General features: G+C 47.0%; 1 protein-coding gene across 1 annotated transcript in view; it reads right to left on the reverse strand.

The window, feature by feature from the left end:
* The window catches only part of LOC144102117 (uncharacterized), a 140,603-nt gene extending 115,120 nt beyond the window's left edge, over positions 1 to 25,483 (reverse strand). Inside the window, exons 1-2 of the mRNA XM_077635409.1 lie at positions 25,040 to 25,483; positions 14,056 to 14,143 (exon numbers count right to left, since the gene is read on the reverse strand). Coding sequence (XP_077491535.1) covers positions 14,056 to 14,134 — 79 coding nt within the window. The 5' untranslated portion in view covers positions 14,135 to 14,143; positions 25,040 to 25,483. The remainder of the gene's footprint in view (positions 1 to 14,055; positions 14,144 to 25,039) is intronic.
* Positions 25,484 to 26,517: the final 1,034 nt, after the last annotated feature.

The following is a 26,517-nucleotide window of genomic DNA, read 5'->3' on the forward strand; positions in this document are numbered from 1 at the left end:
CTGATGAAAGTGGTGATTCGAGCTTGTTGGTTCATCACAGAAGAGTAAATTTGCAGCGCAGAAAAAAAAAAACGCACGGAGGACAGTAGAAACAGCGCTTGTGTCAGCGCTTGCGCTTGTGTTTCTTTTGTCGGTCGTGCGTTTTATTTTTGCGCTGCAAATTTCCTTAAAAATGAGTAAACAACCAAGAACTAAGGTGCATATTTTCCGATAATTCTCAGTATTTTCCAGTCGTTCTCGTGGCCTCCAGGTTATTTAGCGTGTGTCAAACAATGGGAATTCAAACAATTCGCTTGTCACCAGGCCGATAAATAATGGATGCCTGTGTTGATAGGTCATCCAAAATTATTCAAGTTGTCAAACCAATAAGCATTCACGGTATTTAGCCCAACACGGCATGCAGGTCGAAACGTCATTTTCGTTTCTTTTTGACTTGGTGAGTGAACCAAACTTCACCCTGTTATTATGCTTCATCCTGACCAGACGGTATTCCGTCGAACGTTAGACTACGTGAATATTCGCCATCAATTTGGCCAACAAGCTGTCATTGGAATAAGGCGTTTCATAAGCATCTCTACACGCCTGGCTGCCTTCAGCACCGTGCACTTACGTTTTAGCCTGGAGTGCAAATCCAACAATGTTACCCCAAGGTCACTGAAGCTTCGTCGACCTGTGAACACTGCCTTCGGACGCAAGGTGGTGACAAAGGCAGAACGGCAGCTCGTACAAGCCCGCATCGACGAATGTAAGTGCACCTTAAAGCGTCTGCAGCACGAAGCTTTCTTCGCGAAGCGGCAGCTAGAATTCCGCATGCCGGATGTGTTCCCTGAGATACAACTCGTTGCCAATCAAGAAATGAGGTGCACAACCAAAAAGCACGAGGTTTCTCAGAACAGGAAGCTATGCATTTTGCTGGACGAAAAAGGGAACAAGCCAGCAACAGCAACCTTTAAGGTTCAGAACATGTCATCGTATGCCCTGAGTTCGGCGGAAGAAATGGTGCTCAGCCGAGGTTTTAATTTCAATCAAGGAAAGCCGCCAGACACACGCAAGATGATTTGCGCTGTGGAAAAAGCCGTCAGCCTTCTGGATCAAGACGTCCAAGAAGATGTCAGGACGAACGCAGTCGGTATACTTAAAGGAATGCGGACGAAATGCTGCCAACAGAATCTTTCCGAAGCTGAGTGTAAGGCGCTCAAGTCACTGCGGAAAAATAACGACATCGCCATTCTGCCCGCGGACAAAGGAAATGTAACGGTGGTCCTTGAGCGCTCCGCCTACCTCTCAAAAATGACCGAGTTGCTCGAGGACGAAAGGACCTACTGTAAGCTGACCAAGGACCTGACTTCAAAAGTGCAGTCAGGTCTCCAAAACTCCTTTCGGACATATTCAGTGGTCTCCCCACTTCTCAAAATAAGCTTTACTACAGGCTTCTTTGCACAAATGGATCGGCTCCCGCAATATATGGTTTGCCCAAGATCCACAAAATTGGAACTCCGCTCAGGCCAATCGTGGATTACACAAGATCCCCGCTTTTAAAGTTGTCTGGATACCTGCACAAAGTTTTGGCTCCATTGGTGGGAAAGTCAGCGACGCACATCAAAAATTCGCAAGATTTCATTGAGAAGATCAAGGACGTTACCCTGGATGAAAACGATATACTTGTGTAATTCGATGTTTGCTCATTGTTCACGAGTGTTCCGGTCGAACTTGCCGTACACGCCTGCAAAGAGGCCCTGAAGAACGATCCATCCTTCCCCGATCGTACGCCGTTGGAAGTTAGCGAGATCACTGAACTCCTTCGCTTCTGTCTGGCTAACACGTATTTCGTTTACAACGGTACGCTGTACAAGCAGATTTTTGGTACTGCTATGGAAGCGTCAATTTCAGTGACGGCTGCCAACCTTACAATGGAAGCCATTGAAAGCAAAGCCCTGAACTCATTCAAGCCACGTCCAAAGGTGTTCCTCAGGTACGTGGATGACTGTTTTTGCATTCTCAACAAGCAGAATCTACAAAGCTTCCTTGACCATCTCAATACCACGGAGCCATCTATAATTTTTACCGTGGAAGAGGAAATGAATGGCAGCATCCCGTTTTTGGACATCAACGTCAAGCGTGACGCGTGCCGCTTAAGTTTTAGCGTGTTCCGAAAGCCGACGCACTCCGGACGATATCTCGACTTTGAATCGTCCCACCCCTTGGCTCACAAGCGATCAGTTATCTCGCCACTACTGAACCGTGCAAGAAATGTCTGCGCAGACCCGGAAAGCTTCAGCAACGAACTTAAGATGATAAAAAGGGATCTCGACCGAAACGGCTACCCCAGGAACCTTGTGAACAATATGTCATAAAAATTGCAACGCACGAGGGGACAACGAGATGGAACCGCAAAAACCATGAAGCGTGCTGCAGTTCCTTATGTACCTGAAGTCAGTGAAACCCTTTCCCGAATCTTCAGGAAGCACGGAGTGCACATCGCCCACGTGCCAACAAGCAAGCTACGTGCCGAACTTGTGAACGTAAAGGACCCCCTGCCACGCGCCAAATTTCCTGGTGTGGTTTACAAAGTTCCTTGCAATGACTGCACATCCGTCTATACCGGCGAAACCGGGAACTTCCAGCGACGAATGAAAGATCATCAAGGCGACGTAAGGAACCATCGCGCATCAAAGAACGCTATCGCCGAGCACGTGCAGACCAGTGGCCACGAGAAAGCCTGAAACGAGACGGAGATTGTAGCCACAGAAAGAAATAATTTGAAAAGACTGCATCTAGAATGATTAGTCATCCAGACGACGAAAGATACTTTGAACAGGAATCAAGGCTCTCTTCATCATATCTACGAAAAAAGATTAGGAACAATCTTGAAGACTATATAACCACGCCTTCTTCTTCGACAGTCTTATTGTGAACAAGGGTACCGTACGGGACCCGAAACGTCATTTTCGTTTGTTTTTGACTTGGTCAGTGACCCAAACTTCACCCTGTTATCAGGTTGTCTGAGCAGTGGTGCAGTCCGCGGTTAGCAATCTATGAAGATTTGATAGCTTCTATTTTCTGTATTACAGGTATTAAATAAATACAACTTTAAATTCTTGTCATTGAGTAAAAAATATCTCCAGGACGCCGAAAGAGCGCAGGCCTGACTGTGAATCGATCGGTCCGCATGCTACTTAAACTGCATAATATTTCACCGCTAACCTCGTTCGGGATATATGACTAGCACCGGAATATCGTGCCTCTCAGCAGGCCTTTGTCGTTCCTTCCTGACTATCGACAGGGGTGCAGGGAAGTCAGGGAACCTTTCTGACACCGCATCTTGAGCAAGACACGGTCGCCTCGGTGTATGCACGAGTATGCCCTAGTACGTGGCTTCCCATGTTTTCGAAACGAGGTGATGCTCGAAATGCTTATAAAATGAATAGTCTGAAGGTTGCAGCAAACGGTCCTTACGTGGGACGGCATTTCTCCACAAATTCAAACCTGCTTCGTCCATTCGTGCCGAAAACAGCGACAACTTTTCTGTGCACGACTTGTTCCCTGTCGTGCATCGCGGAGCAAAGCACTTTCGTCCCATCGTCGAAGCACCGAAGCACCGGTGACAGCGCCATACGCCACCACAATCAAAGTACAGTCATGTTTGAGTGAAAGAACAACAACGCATACTGAATTGGAAGTCCGTGCCGAACAAAACATACGTTCAACGGCGCGTTCACTGCAAGCAGACGACAACAGCGCAAACAGCGGGAGTGCCCACTTTTCTTCGTCGCCATCTGTCGGCAGGCAGCAAAACTGCGAGACTTATCGTGCAGTGTTCGGAACACAGGACAAGCGGTGCCGTTGGTACACTTCTGTGCTCTGACATCGCGCACATAATAGAATGTATGTTTATTTCCACTCTATAGTACATTTATTAGGCAACCTCACTTAAACGCTATCGGTCCTGAGGGGAGATGCATATATACACTAGTACGCATCAGCGGATATCCGGTTCACATTCTCTACTGCCTAGTTTTGGGAGACTCGTGCACTGAACTACACAGAGTAAGTTATCTTACTATCGTGAAATGATTCAGAGGCCACAAATGAGGCGTTGCTCATGAAGAACAAGTTTTTTTTCTTGGAACTTCTCTCAGTAAACTACAGGAGTAGCGGCATGGCGAACCCTCACGATCGGATTGAACGTTGAAGCAGGCACTAGTAGCGCACACAGACAAGGACAGGTAGGGAAGTGAAGAACACAGCGCTGTCCTTGTCTGTGTGCGCTACTAGTGCCTGCTTCAGCGGATTATCAACTCGCTCAGCAAAGGACTATTCTAAACCGGATTGAACGTTGAAGCAGGCACTAGTGGCACACACAGACAAGGACAGGTAGGGAAGTGAAGAACACAGCGCTGTCCTTGTCTGTGTGCGCTACTAGTGCCTGCTTCAGCGGATTACCAATTCGCTCAGCAAAGGACTATTCTAAACCGGATTGAACGTTGAAGCAGGCACTAGTAGCGCACACAGACAAGGACAGGTAGGGAAGTGAAGAACACAGCGCTGTCCTTGTCTGTGTGCGCTACTAGTGCCTGCTTCAGCGGATTACCAACTCGCTCAGCAAAGGACTATTCTAAACCGGATTGAACGGTTGCTTCTGTCCGTTGTACAAGTTCGCGAGATATAATTCCATGCTTGGGCAGGGCATGTAATGCGAAGGCAAGATAGCCGGTGGTCCTCCTTAAGGGTAACGGCGTAGATACCAAGAGAAGGCAAGCTTAGGAAGGGGCGGCCAAAATATAGATGGATGGATGAGATTAAAAAGTCTCTGTAGATAAGGTTGCCATAGAAGGAAAAGGGCAGGGTTAATTGGAGAGACATGGGAGAGCCCTTGACCTGCAGTGGGTGTAAGTCAGGCTGATGACGATGAAGATTAATTCTATAGTTGGCTGACAAGCACGCTTGTTGATTAAATCGGACATACGGGTAGGTGTATCAACACAAGAAATAAAGAGCGTGAAAAAGATGTAGGCGACGTATCCATTCCGGGCATCTGACCATATGTTGCAAGAAATGCAAAATTAAAAACCATAACACCGAAAGCAACTTCAGCCCCAACTTTAATTGCTGCGTAAGCATAGGACATTTTCTCAGCCGGGAAACCATAGAAGCTTTCGAAATCCATCGTGTAAATGGCTAATGCACAAGCACACCCTCTCATTGTTTGTCTTAGAAGGAGTTGGAATATTTTTGTATAGAAAGAGCATACTCCCCTGCGCGCTTATTGACGAAAAAAAGTGAAGGGGTGAACCTTCCCGCTGATTGCATTTAATGCCAGAGTTGTGAGCCACTGCTCAAAGACATCAAGATTCCGGGCAAGAGTAAAAACAAAACAGCCCGCGAACTTTTAGGAGCAATCCACATCAAAGAAAAAGGCGATGATTGTGTTAGCGATACCTCTGTCACCTTATGTGATAGGGAAAAGAATTTTCTCCGTGCCTTTTGCTGACCTAAGCTGGCTTGACTCATCATCATCTTCTTGTGTCTTCCCTCTCCCCCTTCTTTTGCACGTGTGAATAATGCATATATATTCTGCTGTGAAAGCAATAAATTCAGTTGATAGTTTGCGCTCTATCCGTCTTCCTCTGCTATTTCATGTGTACGCCTTGTGGTGTGCGCAACGCGATCCCAAGAAAGCTAAGCACCAACTTGCCCAGCAAGAAGTCCTTCTACATTACTGTGTAACTTGCACGTGCAGAAAAGCCGGTAAGGAGATAATTTTTTCCCTTTGTAAAGCCTCCTCCCATATCTCTAATTAACTCAGTCATGTGCTAGCTGCGGCTGTTTTATCGCCGTGAACTTCATGATTTCATCCGCCCACATAGCTTTGTTCCTCCCTCTGTAATGCTTTCTTGCCTTTAGAATCCACTCCGTTACCCTTAAGGACCGTCGGTTAACAGTACCTCTTGCTTCGCTAGTTGGTGTAACATTGTGTAACAAAAGTAAAAACAGCGCTAATCTTTACACAAACCACACAGAAAGACCAGACAGGACGGGCGCTGCCTCCAGCTATGTTTATTGAAAGCCACATGTCGCATATATATAGCCAGAAGAAGGTGAACGCATGCGCATTTTTTACATTGTAAAAAAGAAAAAAAAGGCAAAAACAACAACAAAAACACAATCTCAGATCAAACCTACTCATTATCGCGTATTCTTTAGCAATCTATGCTCACTTTCTCGTAGGGAGATAGAAGTGGTGCTGACGCACATGCCACCTCTCCTTTTGATAAAGGCTTCTGCCAGTTCCCGAGCTAATCTATCTCTGCTGCTAGCTAGAATTTTAATCTCTCCAAATCGTGGTTCACAGTTTTTTCGTTTTTATCAATGCAGGCGCGGCAATGGGCGGGTAGATTTTCGGACGAATTTGATGCGTTCCCTAACGACCTTTTATGTTCCCCTGCACGGTTGTTTACGCAGCGTCCAGTGTGGCCGACGTACACCTTGCCACATGAAAGGGGGATCTCGTAGGCCACTCCCGTGGCACACCTTACGTAGGGCTTCGAGTGCTTCTTTCCACTCCCAGATGTTGATTTGGCACCGCTGCTAACCTTGGGGCACATCTTGGCCGATTTGCAGGGGACGGAGAAGACCATGGGGACTCCGTACTCGTTGCCAACTTGTTTTAAATTGTGGGACAGCCTGTGAATACACGGTATCACCAATGGTTTGGCTTGGCCGAAAACTTCTTTCCGGCGTTGCCGCTTTGGCTTACGCTTAAGTTTCTGCAGAAGTGCCTCGGTCACGGCAGCCAAGACGTGGTCAGGGAACCCCTCTTTACGAAGTCTTTTCACCTCACCCTGGAAGCTCGCCCGCATCATGTGAGGGCACGACTTGAGGAGTGCTGATTCCAAAGAAAGTGTGGCAATAGACCTTGGCAATAGGCAGTCTCCTCATAGCGGCCTGTGTCATGTCTCTTTAAAATCACTAAAAAATCGTCAACATATCTAAAAATTTTTAGGACAGTTCCATCGTGAGTTAGTGATGCCAAAATGTTGTCAATGGATGCGAGAAAATTGTTACATAAAACTGGCGCGACACATGAACCGATTCAAATGCCCTGGTGTTGTAGGAACCGCCGGTTATCAAATTGGATGAAGGTGGACTTAATATAAAACTCTAAGAGACATAATATTGTCAACGCTTACCACCGCCTTGTTTTGAAATGCAATAGTGCCGCTTGCTTCTGTACACTGTCGAACAGCAATGAACAGGTCGCTATGGGGCACAGAGTAAAAAAGATCTACAACATCTATGAGAACCCGTAACCAATCTCCTCCTCCCTCTCCAACACGCCGGCTACATCGAAGGAATTTCTCGTGGAAAAAGGGCCCGAAACGTGCAAATCCTTTAAAGTGCTTAAGCAAAAAGCGGCTGATGTGCTGCGTCCAAGTACCTTTCTCACTAACTATGGCCCTAAATGGTGCTTCTGGTTTATGGGTCTTAACTGCTATCAAGATTGACAGGCTATTCTCAGAAGAATTCAAAACAGCTCTTGACAGGCTCTGCAGCTCCAGGGATTTGCACAGGTCAACAGCCTTGCCTTTTACCCTGGTAGCGGACGGTTTGATCTGCACAAAGTTCTTCGAAATTGCTTGCAAAGCTTTCTCGTTGTAAAGGCCTGAAGGCATGAGAACAAAGTTCCCTTCCTTGTCCGTCCCTGCTACAGTCCCTGCGACAGCCTGTCCCTGCTGCAGTCGGACTCTTCTGAGAATAGCCTGAGAATAACTCTTCTGAGAGAAACCTGTCAATCTTCTTTGCGGTTAAGACCCATAAACCACAGGCACCGTTTAGGGCCATAGTTAGTGAGAAAGGTACTTGGCAGCAGCACATCAGCCGCTTTTTGCTTAAGCACTTAAAGAATTTGCACGTTTCGGGCCCTTTTTCTCACGAGAAATTCCTTCGATGTAGCCGGCGTGTTGGAGAGGGAAGAGGAGATTGCTTACGCGTTCTCTATAGATGTTGTAGATCTTTTTTACTCTGTGCCCCATAGCGACCTGTTCATTGCTGTTCGACAATGTAGAAGCAAGCGGCACTATTGCATTTCAAAACAAGGCAGGAGTAAGCGTTGGCAATTTTATGTCTATTTTAGAGCTTTATATTAAGTCCACCTTCATCCAGTTTGACAACCGGCGGTTCACACAACGCCAGGGCGTTTGCATCGGTTCATGTGTCGCGCCAGTTTTATGTAACATTTTTCTCGGACCTAAAGATTTTTAGATATGTTGACGATTTTTTAGTGATTTTAAAGAGACATGACACAGACCGCTATGAGGAGACTGCCATGAAAATATTAGAAATGTTCGCACAACATGAGAAAGTGCTCTCTTTCACATTTGAGCTTCCTGAACAGGACTGCCTCCAGTTTTTGGACCTTAACGTTAAGCTGGGGGACGGAAGTGTTTGCTGGCGCTACCTTTCTAGGGCCAAGAAAGATTTTTTACCGTTCGATTCGGCTCAATCCAAAACTGCTAAAAGGGCTATTGCCACCATTTCTATGGAATCAGCACTCCTCAAGTCGTGCCCTCACATGATGCGGGCGAGCTTCCTGGGTGAGGTGAATAGACTGCGCAAAGCAGGGTTCCCTGGCCACGTCTTGACTGCCGTGAACAAAGCACTGCTGCAAAAACTTAAGGGTAAGCGAAAGGGGCAACGCCGGAAAGAAGACTTCGTCGAAGCCAAACCAGTGGTGATACTGTACATTTACAAGGTGTCCCACAATTTAAAACGAGTTGGCAACAATTGTTGTACGGAGTCCCCATTGTCTTCTCCGTCCCCTGTAAATTGGCCAAGATGTGCCCCGAGGTTAGCAGTGGTGCCAAGGCTAAATCTTGGTGTGGAAATAAGCACTCGAAACCATACGTAAGGTATGCCACGGGAGTGGTCTACGAGATCCCCCTTTCATGTGGCAAGGTGTACGTCGGCCACACTGGACGCTGCGTAAACGAGCGTGCAGGGGAACATAGAAGGTCGTTTGGGAACGCATCAGATTCCTCTGAAAACCTACCGCCCATTGCCGCTCCTGCATTGATAAAAACGAAAAAAACTGTGAACCACGACTTGGCGAGATTAAAATTCTAGCCAGAAGCAAAGATAGATTAGCTCGGGAACTGGCAGAAGCCTTTTTTATCAAAAGGAGATGTGGCATGTACGTTAGCACCACTTCTATCTCCCTGCGAGAAAGTGAGCGTAGACTGCTAAAGAATACGCGATAATGAGTAGGTTTGGTCTGAGTTTGTGTTTTTTGTTGTTTTTTGCTCTGTTTTTTCTTTTTTACCATGTAAAAAATGCGCATGCGTTCACCTTCTTTGGGCTATATATATGTAACATGTTGCTTTCAATAAACATAGTTGGAGTCAGCGCCCGTCCTGTCTGGTCTTTCTGTGTGGTTTGTGTAAAAAGTAGCGCTGTTTTTACTTTTGTTACACGACCGTCGGTTAACTTGCCTTTGCATTACCTGTCCTGCTCAAGCCCATCTCTTCATCTTTATTTCGACTAGAACGTTATTAACCGCGTTTGCTCCCTGACCCACTGTGCCCCCCTGTCTCTTAACGTAACATCTATCATTTTCATCTCCATAGCTTGCGGCCTTGGTCTCAATTTAAGCTGAACCGCTTTCGTCCCGGTAAGGTACAGCTCTTACTCATTGGCATCCACCTCCAGCGCAGCCATACGGCTACGAAGGAAAGCTAAAAACCTTTCTCAGAAACCTCGAAGTAAAAGAAAAATTCATCCTGGAATGCAGCTATGGCGTAGAGGTAGAGAATCCGCCTCGCGTGCAAGAGGATCGGGGTTCGAATCCCGTGTCAAGCGAAATTCTCCACTGGGTTAAAAAAACTGCGCATATTGATGTAATTGCATTTCCAGGCTTGCGGTGCAGCCTGATCTCGGTGGCCAGAACCCACAACACGCTCCCTAACCAGAACAGGATTTGGCCACACTGGTGTAGTACGTGGCCACAACCTTCTTTGAACAAACCAAATATCGTGTTCTAAAGAACGGAGGTAGCCTTAACGCGGCGATGAGGAAACTAAGTATAGGCAAAAACAAGATATATCCTTTAAAGGACAAGGAGGGCAATGTTGTTTGGAAATATGGATATTATAGTTAAAGTAGCCGAAGAGTTCTGCAGTGCGCACAGCACCCGATGTATTTAGAACCTTAATGAGAGGGGCAGTAGAGCACAGCAATGCGTCATCGGGTCTGTAACGAAAGGGGAAGTGAGGAAAGCCTTAGGAGCAATGCAAAGGGGAAAAACAGCTGGTGAGGGTCAGGTAACAGCAGGTCTGCTCAAGGATGGAGGGGACATCGTGCTAGAAAAACTAGCAACCGTGTATACGCAATTCCTTATGACCTCGATCGTACCAGAGGCTCGGAAGAACGAAACCATTATGTTAATTCATAATAAAGGAGACGCCAAGGACTTGAAAAATTACATACCGATCAGCTTACTGTCCGTTGCCTACAAGGTATTTACTAAAGTAATTGCTAATAGAATCAGGGCAATCTCAGACTTTAATAAACGAAATGATCAGGCGGGCTTTCGTAAAAGATATTCCAAAACTGATCATATTCACATTATCATATAACCAACCCCTATATATAGTATATAGCCTTTATTGATTAGGAGAAAACGATTGACTGAGTGCACAGTCATGCAGGCATTCCGGAACCAGGGCGTAGAAGAGCCTTATGTCAAAATACTGCAAGATATATATATATATATATATATATATATATATATATATATATATATATATATATATATATATATAGCAACTGCACAGCGGCAGGGGGACATGATCTCGCCAATGTTATTCACCGCCTGTTTACAGGAGGTATTTCGAGCCCTGAATTGGGAACGGTTAGAGATAAGAGTTGATAGTGAATACCTATATAATCTTTGATCTGGTAAGTACTTGCGCGAAGACGGGACGCAACAAAGGAACACACACGACATGTACACAGCGCAACTTCTAACTAGTTTATTTTCTAACACTCCCGTCTTCTTCGCGCAAGTAACGTACTCGTTCAAAGATGAAGCAACTCGCCCAAACAAGAGTATACCTAAATAATGTGCGGTTCGCTGATGACATTGCCTTGCTGAGTCACTCAGGAGATGAACTGCACATCATGATCAATGAGTTGCACCGGCAGATCATAACAGTGGGTCTAAATATTAACATGCAGAAAAGCAAAGTAATCTTCAACAGCCTAGCAAGGGAACACCAGTTTACATTTGGTAGCGAGGTGGTGGAAGTGGTAAAAGAATACGTCTTCTTAGGGCAGGTATGGACAGCTGATCCGGATCATGAGAGGCAACTATAAGGATAAGAGTGGAGTGGAGCGCAGATGGCAGGTTCTCTCAGATCATGAATAGCAGTTTACCAATATCCCTTAAGAAAACAGTATACAAAATCTGTATCTTACCAGTACTCACCTACGGGTCAGAAACGTGGAGACTAACGAAAAGGCTTCAGCTCAAGTTAAGGCCAACGCAGCGAGCCATGGAAAGAAAAACGATGGATGTAACGTTAAGATACCTCAAGCGGGCTGAGTGTGTGAGGGAGCAAACCCAGGGGTAATTACATCCTAGTCGAAGTCAAGAAGAAGAAATGGGCCTGGGTAGGGCATGTAATGCGAAGGCAAGATAACCGCTGGTCATTAAGGGTAATAGAGTCGATTCCAAGAGAAGGCAAGCATAGCAGGGGGTGGCATAAGCTTAGGTGGGCGGATGAGATTAGGAACCTTGCAGGCATAGGGTAGGCGCAGCTGTGAAAAGACAGGGCGAATTGGAGAGACATGGGAGAGGCCTTTGCCCAGCAGTGGGCGTAGTCAGGCTGATGGTGATGATGATGACAGCTCTTATTTATACCTGTCCTCTTGAGGGATACTGGTAAACGGTTATTAATAATCTGAGAGAGCCTGCGAAATGCGCTCAACTCCATTCTTATTCTAGTTATTTCGCTCTCGTGATCCCAATCTGCGTTCACTCCCTGCACTCATAATCATCATCATCATTAGCCTGGCTAGGTCCACTGCAAGACAAAGGCCTCTCCCATGTCTCTCCAAACTAACCCTGCGCTTTGCCAGCTGCGGGCACCGTATCTCCGCAAATTTTTGGTTTTCAATCGCTGCTACGCTTGCATTCTTTTGGAGACCACTCCGTTACCCGTTTAGTACCAGCGGTTAGCTTGCGTTTGGATTACATGCCCTGCCCAAGCCCGTTCCTTCCTCTTGATTTCGACTAGGATGCCTTTAACTCGCGTTGTTCACTCACGCCCTCTGCCCGCTTCCGGTCTACTAGTTACCCCTATCATTTTTCTTTCAATAGCTCGCTTCGTTGTCCTTAACTTAAGCTGAACCCTTTTCGTTAGCTTACACGTTTCTGCCCCAATGGTGAGTACCGGTAAGATACAGCTGTTTTATACTTTTCTCTGGAGGGATACTAATAAACTGCCTGCCGTAAGTAGACGTATTCCCTTCTTCTTCTTCTTCTTCTTCTTCTTCTTCTTCTTCTTCTTCTTCTTCTTCTTCTTCTTCTTCTTCTTCTTCTTCTTCTTCTTCTTCTTCTTCTTCTTCTTCTTCTTCTTCTTCTTCTTCTTCTTCTTCTTCTTCTTCTTCTTCTTCTTCTTCTTCTTCTTCTTCTTCTTCTTCTTCTTCTTCTTCTTCTTCTTCTTCTTCTTCTCCTCCTCACCTTTCTAGCGCCTCGACGCGAATTACAAACTGCTCTTACGTTGCCAGACTGTTGAATATCACTAGTTTTCTGCATGCATTGCTTTTAGAAAGTGGCCGCATACCTTAAATTTCTAAGTCTTCTTAAGCTTGATTACGATTACTGCCACTCTCTGGTTAGTGCTATTGAACTACTCCACATTTGTGCGAAATATTGATGCGAAATACGAAACCTAATTGTCGTTGTCAGAAAAATCAAGATAGCATATTACATGCCCGCCTTTTCTGTTCTCCTTAGAACCTTTTTAATGCCCACTTGTTCCTCAAATAACACTACTAGGGTAGACTCCCTGTATAAGGTTCTAGCGTTAAACGTGGAGAGGCTCAGTTTCCAATGACGGCCTGTCCGGAGCAAAAATTCTCAGCGCCCTCCGCTGCATCACAGGAGTGACCACCGCCGTGTCCAGTTGCTCCGCAGACGGTGGGTACTGAGTGTCGATATTTAATTTGGGTATTCTTATAGGAGGCGGTGGTCATGTACCACACATATGTGACCTAATCCTGTTCTGGTGAGGGTGTACGTTTTCATCCCTGGTCGCCGGAATCCGGATGTGCCCTAATCTTAGTTATTGAATTCCATTTACGCGCAGAGTTTTTAATTTTTTACCCAGTGGACAATCGAGCGGTACCGGGATTCGAGCCGCAGTCCTCTCGCACACGAGCGGATGATTAGCTGCACGCCATTGCTGCTTTCTATCCATGTAGTTCCCTATCGGTGCTATGTCTATCAAAGCAACTGTCTGGCAGTGTTGCGCTTTGTCAAAGCCTCAGTGCAGCAGTCGCCACCTGCTATGCCTGTCTTCGACTAGAATCGAGTCCGTTCCCTAGGCTGCATGGCTACTTTCCGTACGCCTGGCATAACCCGTGTTTGATCCTTGACCCTGTCTGCTCTCTTGCTGTCTCTTGACGTGACACCTCTCTTTTACTCTTCTATAGCTCTGTGCATGTTTCTCTGCATAATTTCAATCCGTTTCATTAGTCTGGATGTTTCTACCGCATAAGTGATTACTGGCACTACATCTTTTATGCATTTTCTCTTAAACGATGGTGGAAGCCTGCTATTCGTGATCTCAGAGTGCCTGCCGAACGCACTCCACCCCAGCCGTTTCACTTTGGTTGACCAAATCTGTGGTCACTACTTGCCTCAAGTGTACCTATTCGCTTACAGCTTCCAATGTTTCGCTGCCTAAGGTAAACTCCCATTTTTTTTCCCAGAGTATCTAAATTGCTTAGTTTCTTCAGTACTGCAATGATGTGCAACAAAAGGAAGTGACGTACCGTTCATCTTGTCGGCCTCAGCCGAGGCCACCAGCAGAGAGGCGGCGAAGACCAATGGAGCCAAGATTTTACCTCCCATTGCGGCTTCCTGCAAGTAAAGTGCACGAAGTCGTCATTTTACGTGTCACACAAGCTACGAGAGGAAAGGTGGTTGTGCATTATTCACTGAATGAACACAGTCCAATCAGCTATTTACTTTTGTAAGCTGCAAAGTCAAAAGCCCCAAGTAACTGCAAAGGGACACTAAGGAGAAATTGAAGTTGGCTTGTATCGATAGAATACCAGCTCCTGATCACAAAAACGCCGCTCTTACTGAAAACAAAGCTCTTGTAAGGTAGAAAATAGCAAGAACCAAAATACAGGTATCGCCACCACAGGCCAATCTCGCAAGTACAAGCGTGGTGACGCCATAGGACAAGAGACGCCACCTTGGAGGAATTTTCCATCCTACTTGGTTTCGCGAATCTCTGAGGCTGACAAAGGTAGGTTGCACGGTTCAATATTAAAGTAAGTTTTGTTTTAAAACCAGTAGTGGACTTTTATCACACAAGGAAGGTAGGCAAAAGACAACCTGAATGTTGGAAGCAAAGAAAACGGATGCTTGCGGCGCCACAGGCGGCCAGGAGAGTTTCGATTTTTTTATGGCGCTTCGCGTCTATGAGCTTTGCGTGCCCCGTGGTTTTGTTTTTGACGCGCTTCGATTTACAAGCGCCGAACAGCAGAGGAACTCGAAGTGCCGCTTCAAGTGCTATAGTTAACCTTTGAAGAAGCCTGTAAGGCTTGTCAGATGATCGCCACGGTCGATGAAAAGCTATGATGGCACGATGGTCGGTGATCGTACAAGGCAGCACTTGTGTATTCGCACGCTTACCCGGCGAAACATTCCCGGCTGTGCCAGTCAACCTCGAACTACTTAACGGAAATCGTTTATTAGGGATGGGACACAAAGTACAAGGCAGTTCAGAAAAATTGCTGATGGCCTAGCTCTGTTAGGCCAGGATATACCTAGCGAAAGCCCTGAGATTTCTGCATCAGAAATGTGCATTCACTAGATGCGCCTTTATTGACCCTGTAACTTCAGCCGTCGTGGCGGAGCGGTAGCGCTTCCGCCTCAAACGCCGAAGGCGCTGGTTCGATTCCGAACCTCAGCACCGGACTTCTTTTCTTTTATTTAGTGAGTGGGCAGGGGGTTTCAGTGGCTCCCTTGGATGCCGCCGCTGAATACGTTGGGTAGCGGTTAAGCGCAGGCTCTGTTAAGGCGCGTTTATGCTGCGGCGAGGCGCGCGCGCACGCGCGCCCTGCACTGCGAAGTCACGTCGGTCAAAGCGAGACCCTCTATACTCCAACTGCGCTTGACCGCCGACGCGTTCGGCGGCTTCGGCGCACTCTGACCGCATTGGCGGGGAGATTGGAGCATGTATCTATTTCGCGCCGAGTGCGCCAGCCGCCGCCGGCCCGGCCAGACTGATTTGGCTCCGCGGCGAGGTGCGCGTGTTATTTTCAATAGCTGCGGCAGTTCGGCGGAGCTGTTCTTTTCGAGCTCGGCTATTTTAATCCATTCACAGTACATATCTGAAGGTACATGCAAGTTGGTGAGAGAGCCAGATCCAGTGGACCCGTTGGATCTAGCGGAAGCCGTTGAAGCGTCGTGCGCCGGCTTTGGTTTCAAGCCGCCGACAATAAACGCGACCGCTGTCGAGCACCGATTTGTTTTTTGTGGCAAAAAATAAATAAATAACTTGGCCCTTGCAACCGTGGGAGACCTCGACGCTGCCTGCTGCGCCGTTCAACCGCTCCGTTCAAGGAATCACAATCCGTTGGCCCCAAAGCCCCGGCCAGCCTCCGATGGGCGCAACGCACCCCTCGCGACTCCCCGCACTGGGGTTATGATATTTAGTTTGCAACGGCTGCTCTCTGAGGAAGGGGGAAACCACCCGCCGGCGCCTAACCTAACCGTGCTCCCTCAAAAGCATCTCACGCTATGTGGGGCTGAGGTCGCTGAAATGCAGGCCAGAGTTTTGGCGAGAACTACGTCGTCGGGTTCGGGAACGGGATCCATCGTAACGTTGGCAAGACGCCGGTGCAAACGTAAACGAAGCGACGGTGGCGACCCCCGATAGATGCCTTCAACGTGCGGCGGCGGCAGCTTTCATTTCGGCAGCTGCTAGACCGCACCGCTAGCCGCCAGAAATCACGGAGTCTCTGTTTACGTCACGTTTCACGTCACTCCGTTCTGTGTCGTCATAAGAATTCTCCGTGTCGTCATAAGAGTTCTAGAGTTAGAATCGGAGCGGCGGGAAAAAATTTTTCAACTTCGAATCCAAATTTCTTTGAAATAAATGCATCTTTCGCTCCCGGACAAGCGTCAACAAAGCCATGAAATGCCGAACTATCAGATATTGCTAACAAAAAAATTTTGATAAGGTTCTCCTCAGTGTCTCTTTAAACTGGTCTCAAATCCTCGCTGAGAAAAATGTTAAGCTCGGCTCATGTCAATACTTACTATGTTCTAATGGTAAGACAAAACTTTCACTTAAAATGGAGCTTTTATTAGCCAAAAAATTTCAAGAAACGAAATACACGTGTCGCCACCATCAGCCGTTTACGCACGCAAACTACCTTGATGTTAAAGGGACACTGAGGAGAACTCTATCATTTTTTTTGTTAGCAAAATCTGATACTTCGGCATTTCATGGCTTTGTTGCCGCTTGTCCGGGTGCGAAAGATGCATTTATTTCAAAGAAATTTGGATTCGAAGTTGAAGAAGTTTTTTCCCGCCGCTGTGATTCAAACTCGAGAACTCTTATGACGACACGGAGAACTCTTATGACGTCACAGAACGGAGTGACGTGATACGTGACGTAAACGCAGACTCCGTGATTTCTGACGGCTAGCGGTGCGGTGCGCAACCTTCCTTTGCCAGCCTCAGAGATTCGTGACTTCCATGAGGTAAGGAAAAATTCCTCCAAGGTGGCGCCTCTTGTCCTAGGAAGTCATCATGCTTGAACTTGCGAGATTGACCTGTGGCGGCGACACCTGTATTTTGGATCTTGCTATTTTCTACATTACAAGAGCTTTGTTTTCAGTAAGAGTGGCGTTTTTGTGATCAGGAGCTGCTATTCAATCGATACAAGCCAACTACAATTTCTCCATAATGCGATACAGCGCGAATAAAGGCGGGGGCGAAGCGAGACAAGACACCACAGCGCTGACTTCAACTGAATTTTTATTGCGGAAAGGGGATATTTATACAGGAAATGGAAGGGAACGCATGATGCCGCTACTGCTGGAATTGATACGCGGGATAAGATATTTAAAGGCGAAAAGAAGAGGCTGCAACAGCGCACAAGGGTGACTGCTAATAACAAAATGCAACGCAGTGCAAGTCAATGATGAACGATAAGACAAGGCACCGGCTGTCACCCAAAAGCATGCGCACAATCTGTGTGAACGTAGACAGGCAATTTCTTTTTTTGAAAGTCAGACGAAAAATGCACGAAGAAACATCGATTTCTATTTGTAGAATGCAAGGTAGGGGTGGTGTACCAGATTCCGCTCTCATGTGGACGGCAGGATGTCGGTCAGATTGGTCGCTGCCTCAACGACCGCACCGTGAGCATAATCGCAATGTAAGCAATAGAAGCGAAGACGGAGAACTTGTGAAACATTGCAATGCATGTGTAAACTGCAGGCAGTCACTCGACAAGTGTTTTTAATTTGGGGAAAGCAAGGCCAAGCGCACTTGTGAGATTATTGGAGCAGAAAAGATAGCCAGATTAGGAAGTGCTTGTCTAACCACTCCTTACGTCAGACTCAAAAAATAGAAATTGCTTACCTGCGTTCGCAATGGTTTTGAGCATGCTTTGGGTTGACATGGAAATAATGTATGTATAAGCTGTTGAGTACTTGTTTTCAACAAAGTTGTTAGAAGCTAGCGCTTTGTGTGTCTACTGATTCTTGGTCCCTCGTCCTGTTGCGCTATTGCTCCGAAGCATGAACCAACAATTACGAATTTCAACGTTGCTTATTCGTATCTTTTAACCCATATCTGTGACGTAAGGCTACACCACCAAGTGGTGATCATAGAGTCCTTGGACTCTGTAAATATTTTAAAATCCAGTTTTTTTAAGCAATAAATGCCTGAGTTGCGGCAAAACAAAACAGCATAGTCAGAAAGGGCAACAGAATAAGTATTTAAAAATAAAATTCCAAATGTTCTTAGTGTGCCTTTAAAATGGAGCTTCTATTTCAGACAGGGGCACACGCCATCATGTTTTTGACAGCAGTCTCTATGACTCTATTTGGAAGATAATTCATTCCAGTCTGAGATTGCGGCGCCATAGATAGCAGTCAGAATTGCACACATTTAGCCTGCCGTTTTCCTTTAATGAAAAGCAGGGATATTAGTTGTTTTTCGGTGAAGAACCATAAAGCTCTTCACAGAGTGTGAAAGCACCCGTGCAGCCTTACGCATCCTTACACCCCATAGTGCCGCGACGCCGTTAAACTGTGGTGACGTCAAAGTACTGTTTCGGTGCGCCACCACAAGATGCCTTAATTGCGGAAAAACTCTCCGGTTGGATGGTGAAGCCTTCACCTGCCACTGCTTGCAGAAGTAGTGCGCTAGGTGGGTCATTGGCGAAAGAAGCCGTCCTGATAGCTGCGGTTGGAAGGTGGCAAAGTGGAGAGGGGAAGCCTCCTTTCCTAATCGCATAATGAGTCGTTATGTTCACTTAACCACTACGTTGTCTACCAGACGTTGTGGGGCAAGTCGGTGAAGCATGGATTCTCGAAGAAGCCAGTGCCCGTCCTGTGTACTTCTTTCTTTCTGTGTCCTCGTTTTTGTAGCGCTGAAAAAACTTCATCGAGTCGTTGTGTGTCGTGGTTCAGTGGGAAAACCGGTTTCGTGGCAGCTGCAGCCACGTGGAAAGGACGAAGCCCGTGCACGCCAGCTGCAGCCAAGTGGAACGGAGGGTAGTACGCCTGTTGGAGCCTAGTATCCTAGAGGAGGAGACACGGTTCTGCGGCAGTTGCAGCAAAGTGGAACGGCAGAAATGGCATTGCGCCAGATTTACCGCTTAGATTGTTTGTGAAACCGTCATCATCAACCACGCGAAAGTGCATATATATTGCGCTAGCACATCTACTTCGCATTTAGTTTCACGAAGTAAATAGGGGGTTAATCTTTTCCCGGATTCTTGAACCTAGGTTACACTGCCATACACTTCAAAATGTTAATCATGGAGTCTAGAACTTGAATCCAGAAGCGAAAATGTCTTGTGCAGCCGATTCTGCGGTAACAAAAGCACGTTTTACTACCGAAGAAGCATCAACTTTACCAGAACTAGCCACGGAATGCATTTTCGCGAAGAAAGAAAACCGAATGAAGTTTTCCTCAGTGCCCTTTGCACCTTCAGATCCCAGAGCGTATGTGCTACGTCAAAAAAATTCACCTGCGGTGACTGAAATTTATTTCGATTATGCAGCCAAAGTTTTGTACCTGTTCTTTCAAATGCACTTTTCGGTTTTCGGTGTTGGTGGAGGTGCTTCAAAGCATGCGCACTCAGCAAGGCGAAAAAAAAATTTGTTGACTCCTAGGGAATAGGACAAATTGCCGGGCTAGTTGGTAATGATCCATTCTTGTTGACAGCGCGTTTAGAGCACAGGGACAGAAGAAACACAGAGGACGACGTCACAGGCGCTGAACTTCAACTTTATTTAAGAATCATCGAAACCCTGCATATATACCCATGACAGAGACGCCACCAAGCGGCGAAAGCTTTATGCGCTCGTGGAAACAGAGATAATAAGGCAGGTGGGGCAAAATGACAAAGGCTAAAAAAACCGAAAAATTTTGAACAGAGCAGGAAAAAGCAGAGCAAGAAGATGCAAAAAACTTTACCAAGTCATTTGAAAGAAACACTCCGACAAATGAAAAATGGGGCAGATGACAGACAGAATTTTGAAGACGGTTCCCGAAAAACACTGAATCAAAATATACGCGTATAACAAAAATCAAACGTGGCGAAAAAAGAAAAGCATAGTGGCAAGCAAAAACCAACAATGAAAAAGCACAGTGGTGATTGGATAGGCAAACGAAAATTTAACGATACAGGTGAAGCCTACAATTAACGCGGCTAAACACAGAAGATAAAATGCACTGGATAGATAAAACGGTAACTCCTCCCAGTTTGTTACCGTTTTATCTATCCAGTACATTTTATCTTCTGTGTTTAGCCGCGTTAATTGTAGGCTTCACCTGTATCGTTAAATTTTCGTTTGCCTATCCAATCACCACTGTGCTTTTTCATTGTTGGTTTTTGCTTGCCACTATGCTTTTCTTTTTTCGCCACGTTTGATTTTTGTTATACGCGTATATTTTGATTCAGTGTTTTTCGGGAACCGTCTTCAAAATTCTGTCTGTCATCTGCCCCATTTTTCACGTGTCGGAGTGTTTCTTTCAAATGACTTGGTAAAGTTTTTTGCATCTTCTTGCTCTGCTTTTTCCTGCTCTGTTCAAAATTTTTCGGTTTTTTTAGCCTTTGTCATTTTGCCCCACCTGCCTTATCATCTCTGTTTCCACGAGCGCATAAAGCTTTCGCCGCTTGGTGGCGTCTCTGTCATGGGTATATATGCAGGGTTTCGATGATTCTTAAATAAAGTTGAAGTTCAGCGCCTGTGACGTCGTCCTCTGTGTTTCTTCTGTCACTGTGCTCTAAACCCGCTGTCAACAAGAATGGATCCTAGGGAATGCTGATCCTGGGTTGCTATAGCACAAGGAGCCAGTCGAGGCAGTGTTGCAACACTTCCGGTTCTGTGACTTGACTTCCTTTTTTGTGACGTCAGCTGGCATGGCATGCTTCTTTGACTCAAACCCTCATGATGCGCACCGACCATGTGTGACAGGCCACAGCATGGACGCCGCGAAAAGTTTTCGACGGGATTCTTATACTTCCCACAACACTTGGCAGCGGCCCATCTGGGACTCAGACGCCCGACGAGCTGTTTACGCTGGCGTATAAAAGTGAGCACATGAAGGGGCATCGATCATCCGTCACTGTCGCTACCCGCGACCATGCATTCCTTTGGAGTGGGCCAGATAGCGCTGTAAAACGTCCCTGGTGCTGGGGGTGGAAATCCACCTAGTGGATGTAGGGACAACTAAATCGGCCAAGCGCTGACCGCGAGCCCCGTCAGGCATGTTGCTGTTAGATTCGCGCCTGTCCGATGTAGATCGAGTAACAGGGCCCAGAAGCCACAGTCTATAAAAGAACCTGTAAGAAGATTGAATGCACTAATTACAAGCAAAGTAGGTTGGATGGCAAAAACGTCCACATAACTGAAACCGCCCATTCTACAGGTCATTCAAGTCGCGACCACACTTTTCATTCGAGGCGAATTCAGCTTTCTTTGATCCCTTTTTGACCTATTTTGTTGCGTCAGGTCTGCAAATGACACCGTATTCTTATTGTGAAAAGTATAGGGTTGACCGTGGTGATGGTTGAATAAGTAAAAAAAATGATTATGGATTTCTGTAGTTAGGTCACATGCGAATTAGGTGCTTTTCACTGTCTAGAGTTATTTATTGAGAAAAATGTGAGTTCTCCCGCGGGAGCGCCATAGGCCGTAAGGCATAGTGGCACGGGTGAAAATGTGTCGACTTTTGGTAACAACAGCTCGGCTCTGCTAAAGACTGAGTTGTCTTACTAAGTGGTGTGAATCACATTCGAACACGACATATTTAACTCGAATAGGATCGCGAAGCATTTCGATGCATGAGGAATTTTTATTTTTGAAATGAGACAAATTGAGGTACAGAATTTATGTGAAATTCAACTGTAAATGTAAATTTGTTCACATATCTTTGCCATTAAAATTATGAAAATCAAATAGGCCATTAAACTAGCAATTTCAAGCATATCACGTAACAGCTGCCAATGCGTTGCGGCCGTTAAAAAACTGCCGCGTTGTTCTCGGTTCCTTTGTGACAAAAACTCCTCGTATAAAAGTGGTGATAGATCAGTTCATCTGTAGCCTAGAAGCCAGAAATCACTGCACTCACACTAGTGCCGCTCTTCTTGCAGCAAAACGCACCGAGCCACTGTGTTGGGCCTCGCTAGACATAAGTTGCTTATTATGAAATGTTACAAGCACACTATAAATTGAACAATCTCATTAAAATGAAGGAACAGCTGGTTTCCGCACGTCAGGTGAGGGACGCCGCTAGGCTTTGTTTAATTAGGTTGGATCGTGGCGTAGAAGATTATTGCAAGACACCGAACGACACCCTCAATCAAACCCCACGTTCACTTCTCCACAGCGCAAGCGATGCCCACAGGTGCCCAAGGCAGCCCAGCCGACCCGTCTATGCGCACGAGTTTTCGATGAGCTCCGTTAGAGAATTGCTGAGGCGCAGCGCTATATCGAATGTTCCGCTGTGCGCGATTTCGATAAACGCGACCAATAGTGCTGAGAGGATTTTATCACTGCTGTACTTACGAATAAAGTGATACATCTGGCGCCGAATATTCGACGCTTGTTCGTGAAGCTAAGTGCTATTGTTTCCGAAACCTACGTTTCGGCTTGCATCCACGGAAGAGCGACGGGCATTGAAAACCTCTGTCCTTCGCCCGCTCGACCCGGTGCAAACCACAGTCGGAGGAGGTGCTCTGCACTTTCATTATTTCTGCTCCAAACTCACACTGAGAACCCGTTAAAACAAAATGCACAGCCTTCGAGGAGCTACCCCTGGACAAAGACACTCCACTTACCACCATATTACTTAATTCGCAAGAAGCCGCAAGAAGTGACCGCTAACGCAGACCCATAGCAGGCAGCACTTTCAACTACAGCAAGAGAAGACAGTGGGAAACTATTTTGATGCCAGGTCACATGGATGGGCTTTGATAAAATAACGGCAGCCCATGCGAATATACTGAGCAGGAACCAAGTGCTTCCTGCGAACGTAATCCGTTGCAACGCAAGAAGAAACGCTGTCGGCTCAAAGCGCTGCAATGTTTCGAATGCACGTCCGTCTCCTCACACAAATCAGGTATCACGAACAAGGAACTTTGACAAGCCCAAACGGGAACGCTAAGCAATAATTCTGATACCAACGCTGCTGGGCTGGGAAATGCTCCTCATATCTTCCTGGTTAGCAGCTTCAATAAAATTGCTTGGCAGAACACTCTTCAGTTGATCTCGGCTCGCAACAATGTCTTGGAGGAGGCGATTGAAAGGGCTTTGGTGGTTTCACTTTCTGGGATTAGGCCCGACTGGTCCACCCGAGATACGTTCGTGCGAGCCCCAACGAGGAAGTCGTTGGAAAGAGGGGCTGTTGCGTCATGCGTGGCGCATGCTCGACGACTTCGTGCCTCTCCCCATGCGTGCACTGAAAGGGGCGGCACATGTCATTGTGGCCCGCGTCCTTTTTCCTCTTCCGCCGCACGCGGAAGTCGTTCCGCGCATCAATGACGTTTCGGAAGCGCCTCCGTGATTTCCCCAAAGATATCCGGCTACTTGATCCAGCCTTCTGCATAACTTCATGGCTGGGCTACAGCGAACACTGCGCTGTGTTTATCACGAGCGGAGAAACGGGGACTTTTTCTGAACCGCCGCGAAGACGTTGCCCAAGATGGCGGAACTCCCTGGAGCACTCCGAGAACAATGAAGGCATGCTGCTATTTCTGCTTCCGTTATCTCACAGCTCGTGCAGGCGTAGAGTAATTGCACTTGGGTTCGGCAGACCACCATCGGCTATTTGGTGTCCCTTCTTGAAGGCCCACGTTGGCGAACAACGTGGACGCTGTGTTCGTTCACCGCTTTTCGCACATGTTTAGAAGCGCTGAGGGAAGTGACATCTTAAGTAATGTGCTCCAAGTTATGGCCGTCGAGCCAGCACACCCAACACAACACTCTCAATAAAATGGGGCCAATTTAGCGCCTCCGCATCGTAGGTTGGAATTAAACTTAACCCATTGGCTCCAGACGTTGAATATTTTTACAGAGCGCTAAAATGTGAATGATTTTAATTTCTGCCCGCATATCTACTTCACCTGCCAGCATACGATAGTTCAGGTAACGCTCTTCTCCAAAATATTTGTAAACGCAAGGCAAACGTTTAAGCTGCTAGAGATGCAGGAGGCCCACGAAAAGATAAATTCTTGGAAAAGCTAGCCCTAACACATAACTGGCTAAATTTTTTGTGGTAGCAATCCTGCACTCATAGCTGATAGAACATGTTTATATTTTCCACTTGAATTCCTGCATGCGGCTGCGTGTTTGCACATGGTTTTGCGTACCTCAGGAGATCAGATCATCTAATATGTAGTTAATTCTTTCCTAATGACTTTCATGGTTTTGTACAATTTTGTGGTCAAGGAGCCAGCAAAGATGATTTACTGGGAATTCATAAGTCTATAACGTTCATCTGAGGTATTTAATAACTTTTAATTCATGGAATAATGCTCTGCTCCTTGGGAGGCCGTTTGCCTCGAGGTCTCAGACTCGTAGAACACTGTTTCCGCTCAGTTGTAGCCAGGCTGAAGAGTGTTTTGCCAAAGCATCCAACCGGTATGAGTCTGATACTATAAGTCTTATAATGGTTTTTTTTCGGCGTTAGTAATTTAGACGGCCTGGTCCACTTGAACCGAAATGTACCTAGAGACTTGAAGAGTGTCATTCGAATTCTGCTTCCATGCTTCTTCTATCCAGGCTCAGATTCCTCAGTTCCAGTGTAGTTTTCACTAGCTAATATCCAGAAGGAGAACAAGTCATTAAGGGGTAAATGCGAAAATGACAAATCATGTCCTTCGCGGCAGTCCTTGCAGTACATTCGACGTTTTAGCCACAACTGGACGAACATGAACGGGCTGCGTAGAAATGCATTTGAAACGCTCCTGCCGCTCGCTACGCTTCATTCTCCGAGTGGCGGCTTCCTGCTTTCCACTTTCGAAGCGCAAGACTACAGCAGAATTGCACTCACCGCTAGAAGTGTCCGAGTGTGTAATTCCAGAGGTCCTCCCGGCGCAGCAGCGCGGCCCAAGCAGTCTCAAAGCAGGCGTCTTAGTTCTGGGAACCTGAACTGAGTTAGAAACAGCCGCAGACTACTTCTGCGGTTAGGAAACTCAGCACAACTGTCGACGGCCTCAGCGAACGAAGGGTGTTCAAAGGAGAGTCTGTTCCCTCACTCCTCCACGATCGCCGACATCCACTGGAAACAAAACAGGCCCGCAGCTCTTCAGTGCGCTCCAAAAGTGCTTGTCGAGCTTCTGGCCTGACAGAGTTCTGCGAGGTCGAGGAACGGGTTTCGTGAGTCTGTCTGGAAACAGTTCTACTCCTCCGCAGTGAGCAGGAACATCGAACTTCGCCTGGGCGACAGCAGCGAGTGCGGGATGGGATGGCGCTGAGCTGCTTTCGCGTGAGCGCGGCCGGGTCTTTCTCCGCGGTCTGCTGGGGTCGCCCACCGCTTTATAGACGAGTGCCCCCGACGCGAGGGAGAACCCTTGAATTTGGGTCACCGCGCCCGCGGACCGAGCAAGGCACGCCCCCCCCCCCCCCCCCTCCTCCTTTCCCTGTCTTCGCGAAAGAAGGAGGGTGCTGGCTCAGGGGCGTTTGACCGTTGTTCCTCCTCGAGCGCCGAAAGGAACGAGAGCGCATGAAACACCGTAGGAGACGCATTTTGTGAGGAACGTCGCAAGACCCGCAGCAGCGTGTTCTTGAGTGCTGGCAGCACTCAGGCTTGGCTCTGCCGGCGTTTAATTTTTCATTCCGTTGCATTAAGTTTTATTCTGGCGATTTACTGAAAAATGCGCACGAACCTGACCCTTGAGAGTGTCGTTCGTTCCGTGATCTTGATGCACAACAGATATTGCCAGACGCAGCGCCAGGGTCTGTACCAAATCTGCGTTGCGTAGCCTTACTGCATTTTCTGCACCGGCGGAACAGGCGAAGGCTGGTTGATTCTGATTTAGAGCAGTAGACTCTTATGGCTTTGCGCGCAATGGCTCGCGGTACGCGCGCGAAGTTTAACGCCGTTCATGTGCGAGTGAGTGCGCACGATGTTAACCTGGTCGGGAGGTTGAACTCCGGAGAGTGATGCGAGATGCGGCAGACTAGATAAGCACGGGCAGCCAGTGGCGACGTCACTAAAGGTCCGTACTTCTGCAGAACAAAGACGGAGTAAGAGGGATTCAGAGGTATCTTGCCCCCTTACTATGATGTGGACAGAAACGAGGAGAAGCCCATGCGACCGATAGCAGATGCGCCAAACAGGTCTTATCCACAGTGATTACGTGCATGCTCTTGGTAACGTGGCAGTTACTACTGCTTTAAAAGGAACGCCCTCGCCGAAGTAGAAGGACGCAGCACAACTCGGCTCCAACCGACTCCGCGAGGCTCGCTTTGGTGCTGCTGCTCCGTCCGCAGTGTCCTCGAGACTCGCCTAGGTCTGGTTTATTCAAG

Source organism: Amblyomma americanum, chromosome 8 (assembly GCF_052857255.1).
Source record: "Amblyomma americanum isolate KBUSLIRL-KWMA chromosome 8, ASM5285725v1, whole genome shotgun sequence".
NCBI lineage: Eukaryota > Metazoa > Arthropoda > Arachnida > Ixodida > Ixodidae > Amblyomma > Amblyomma americanum.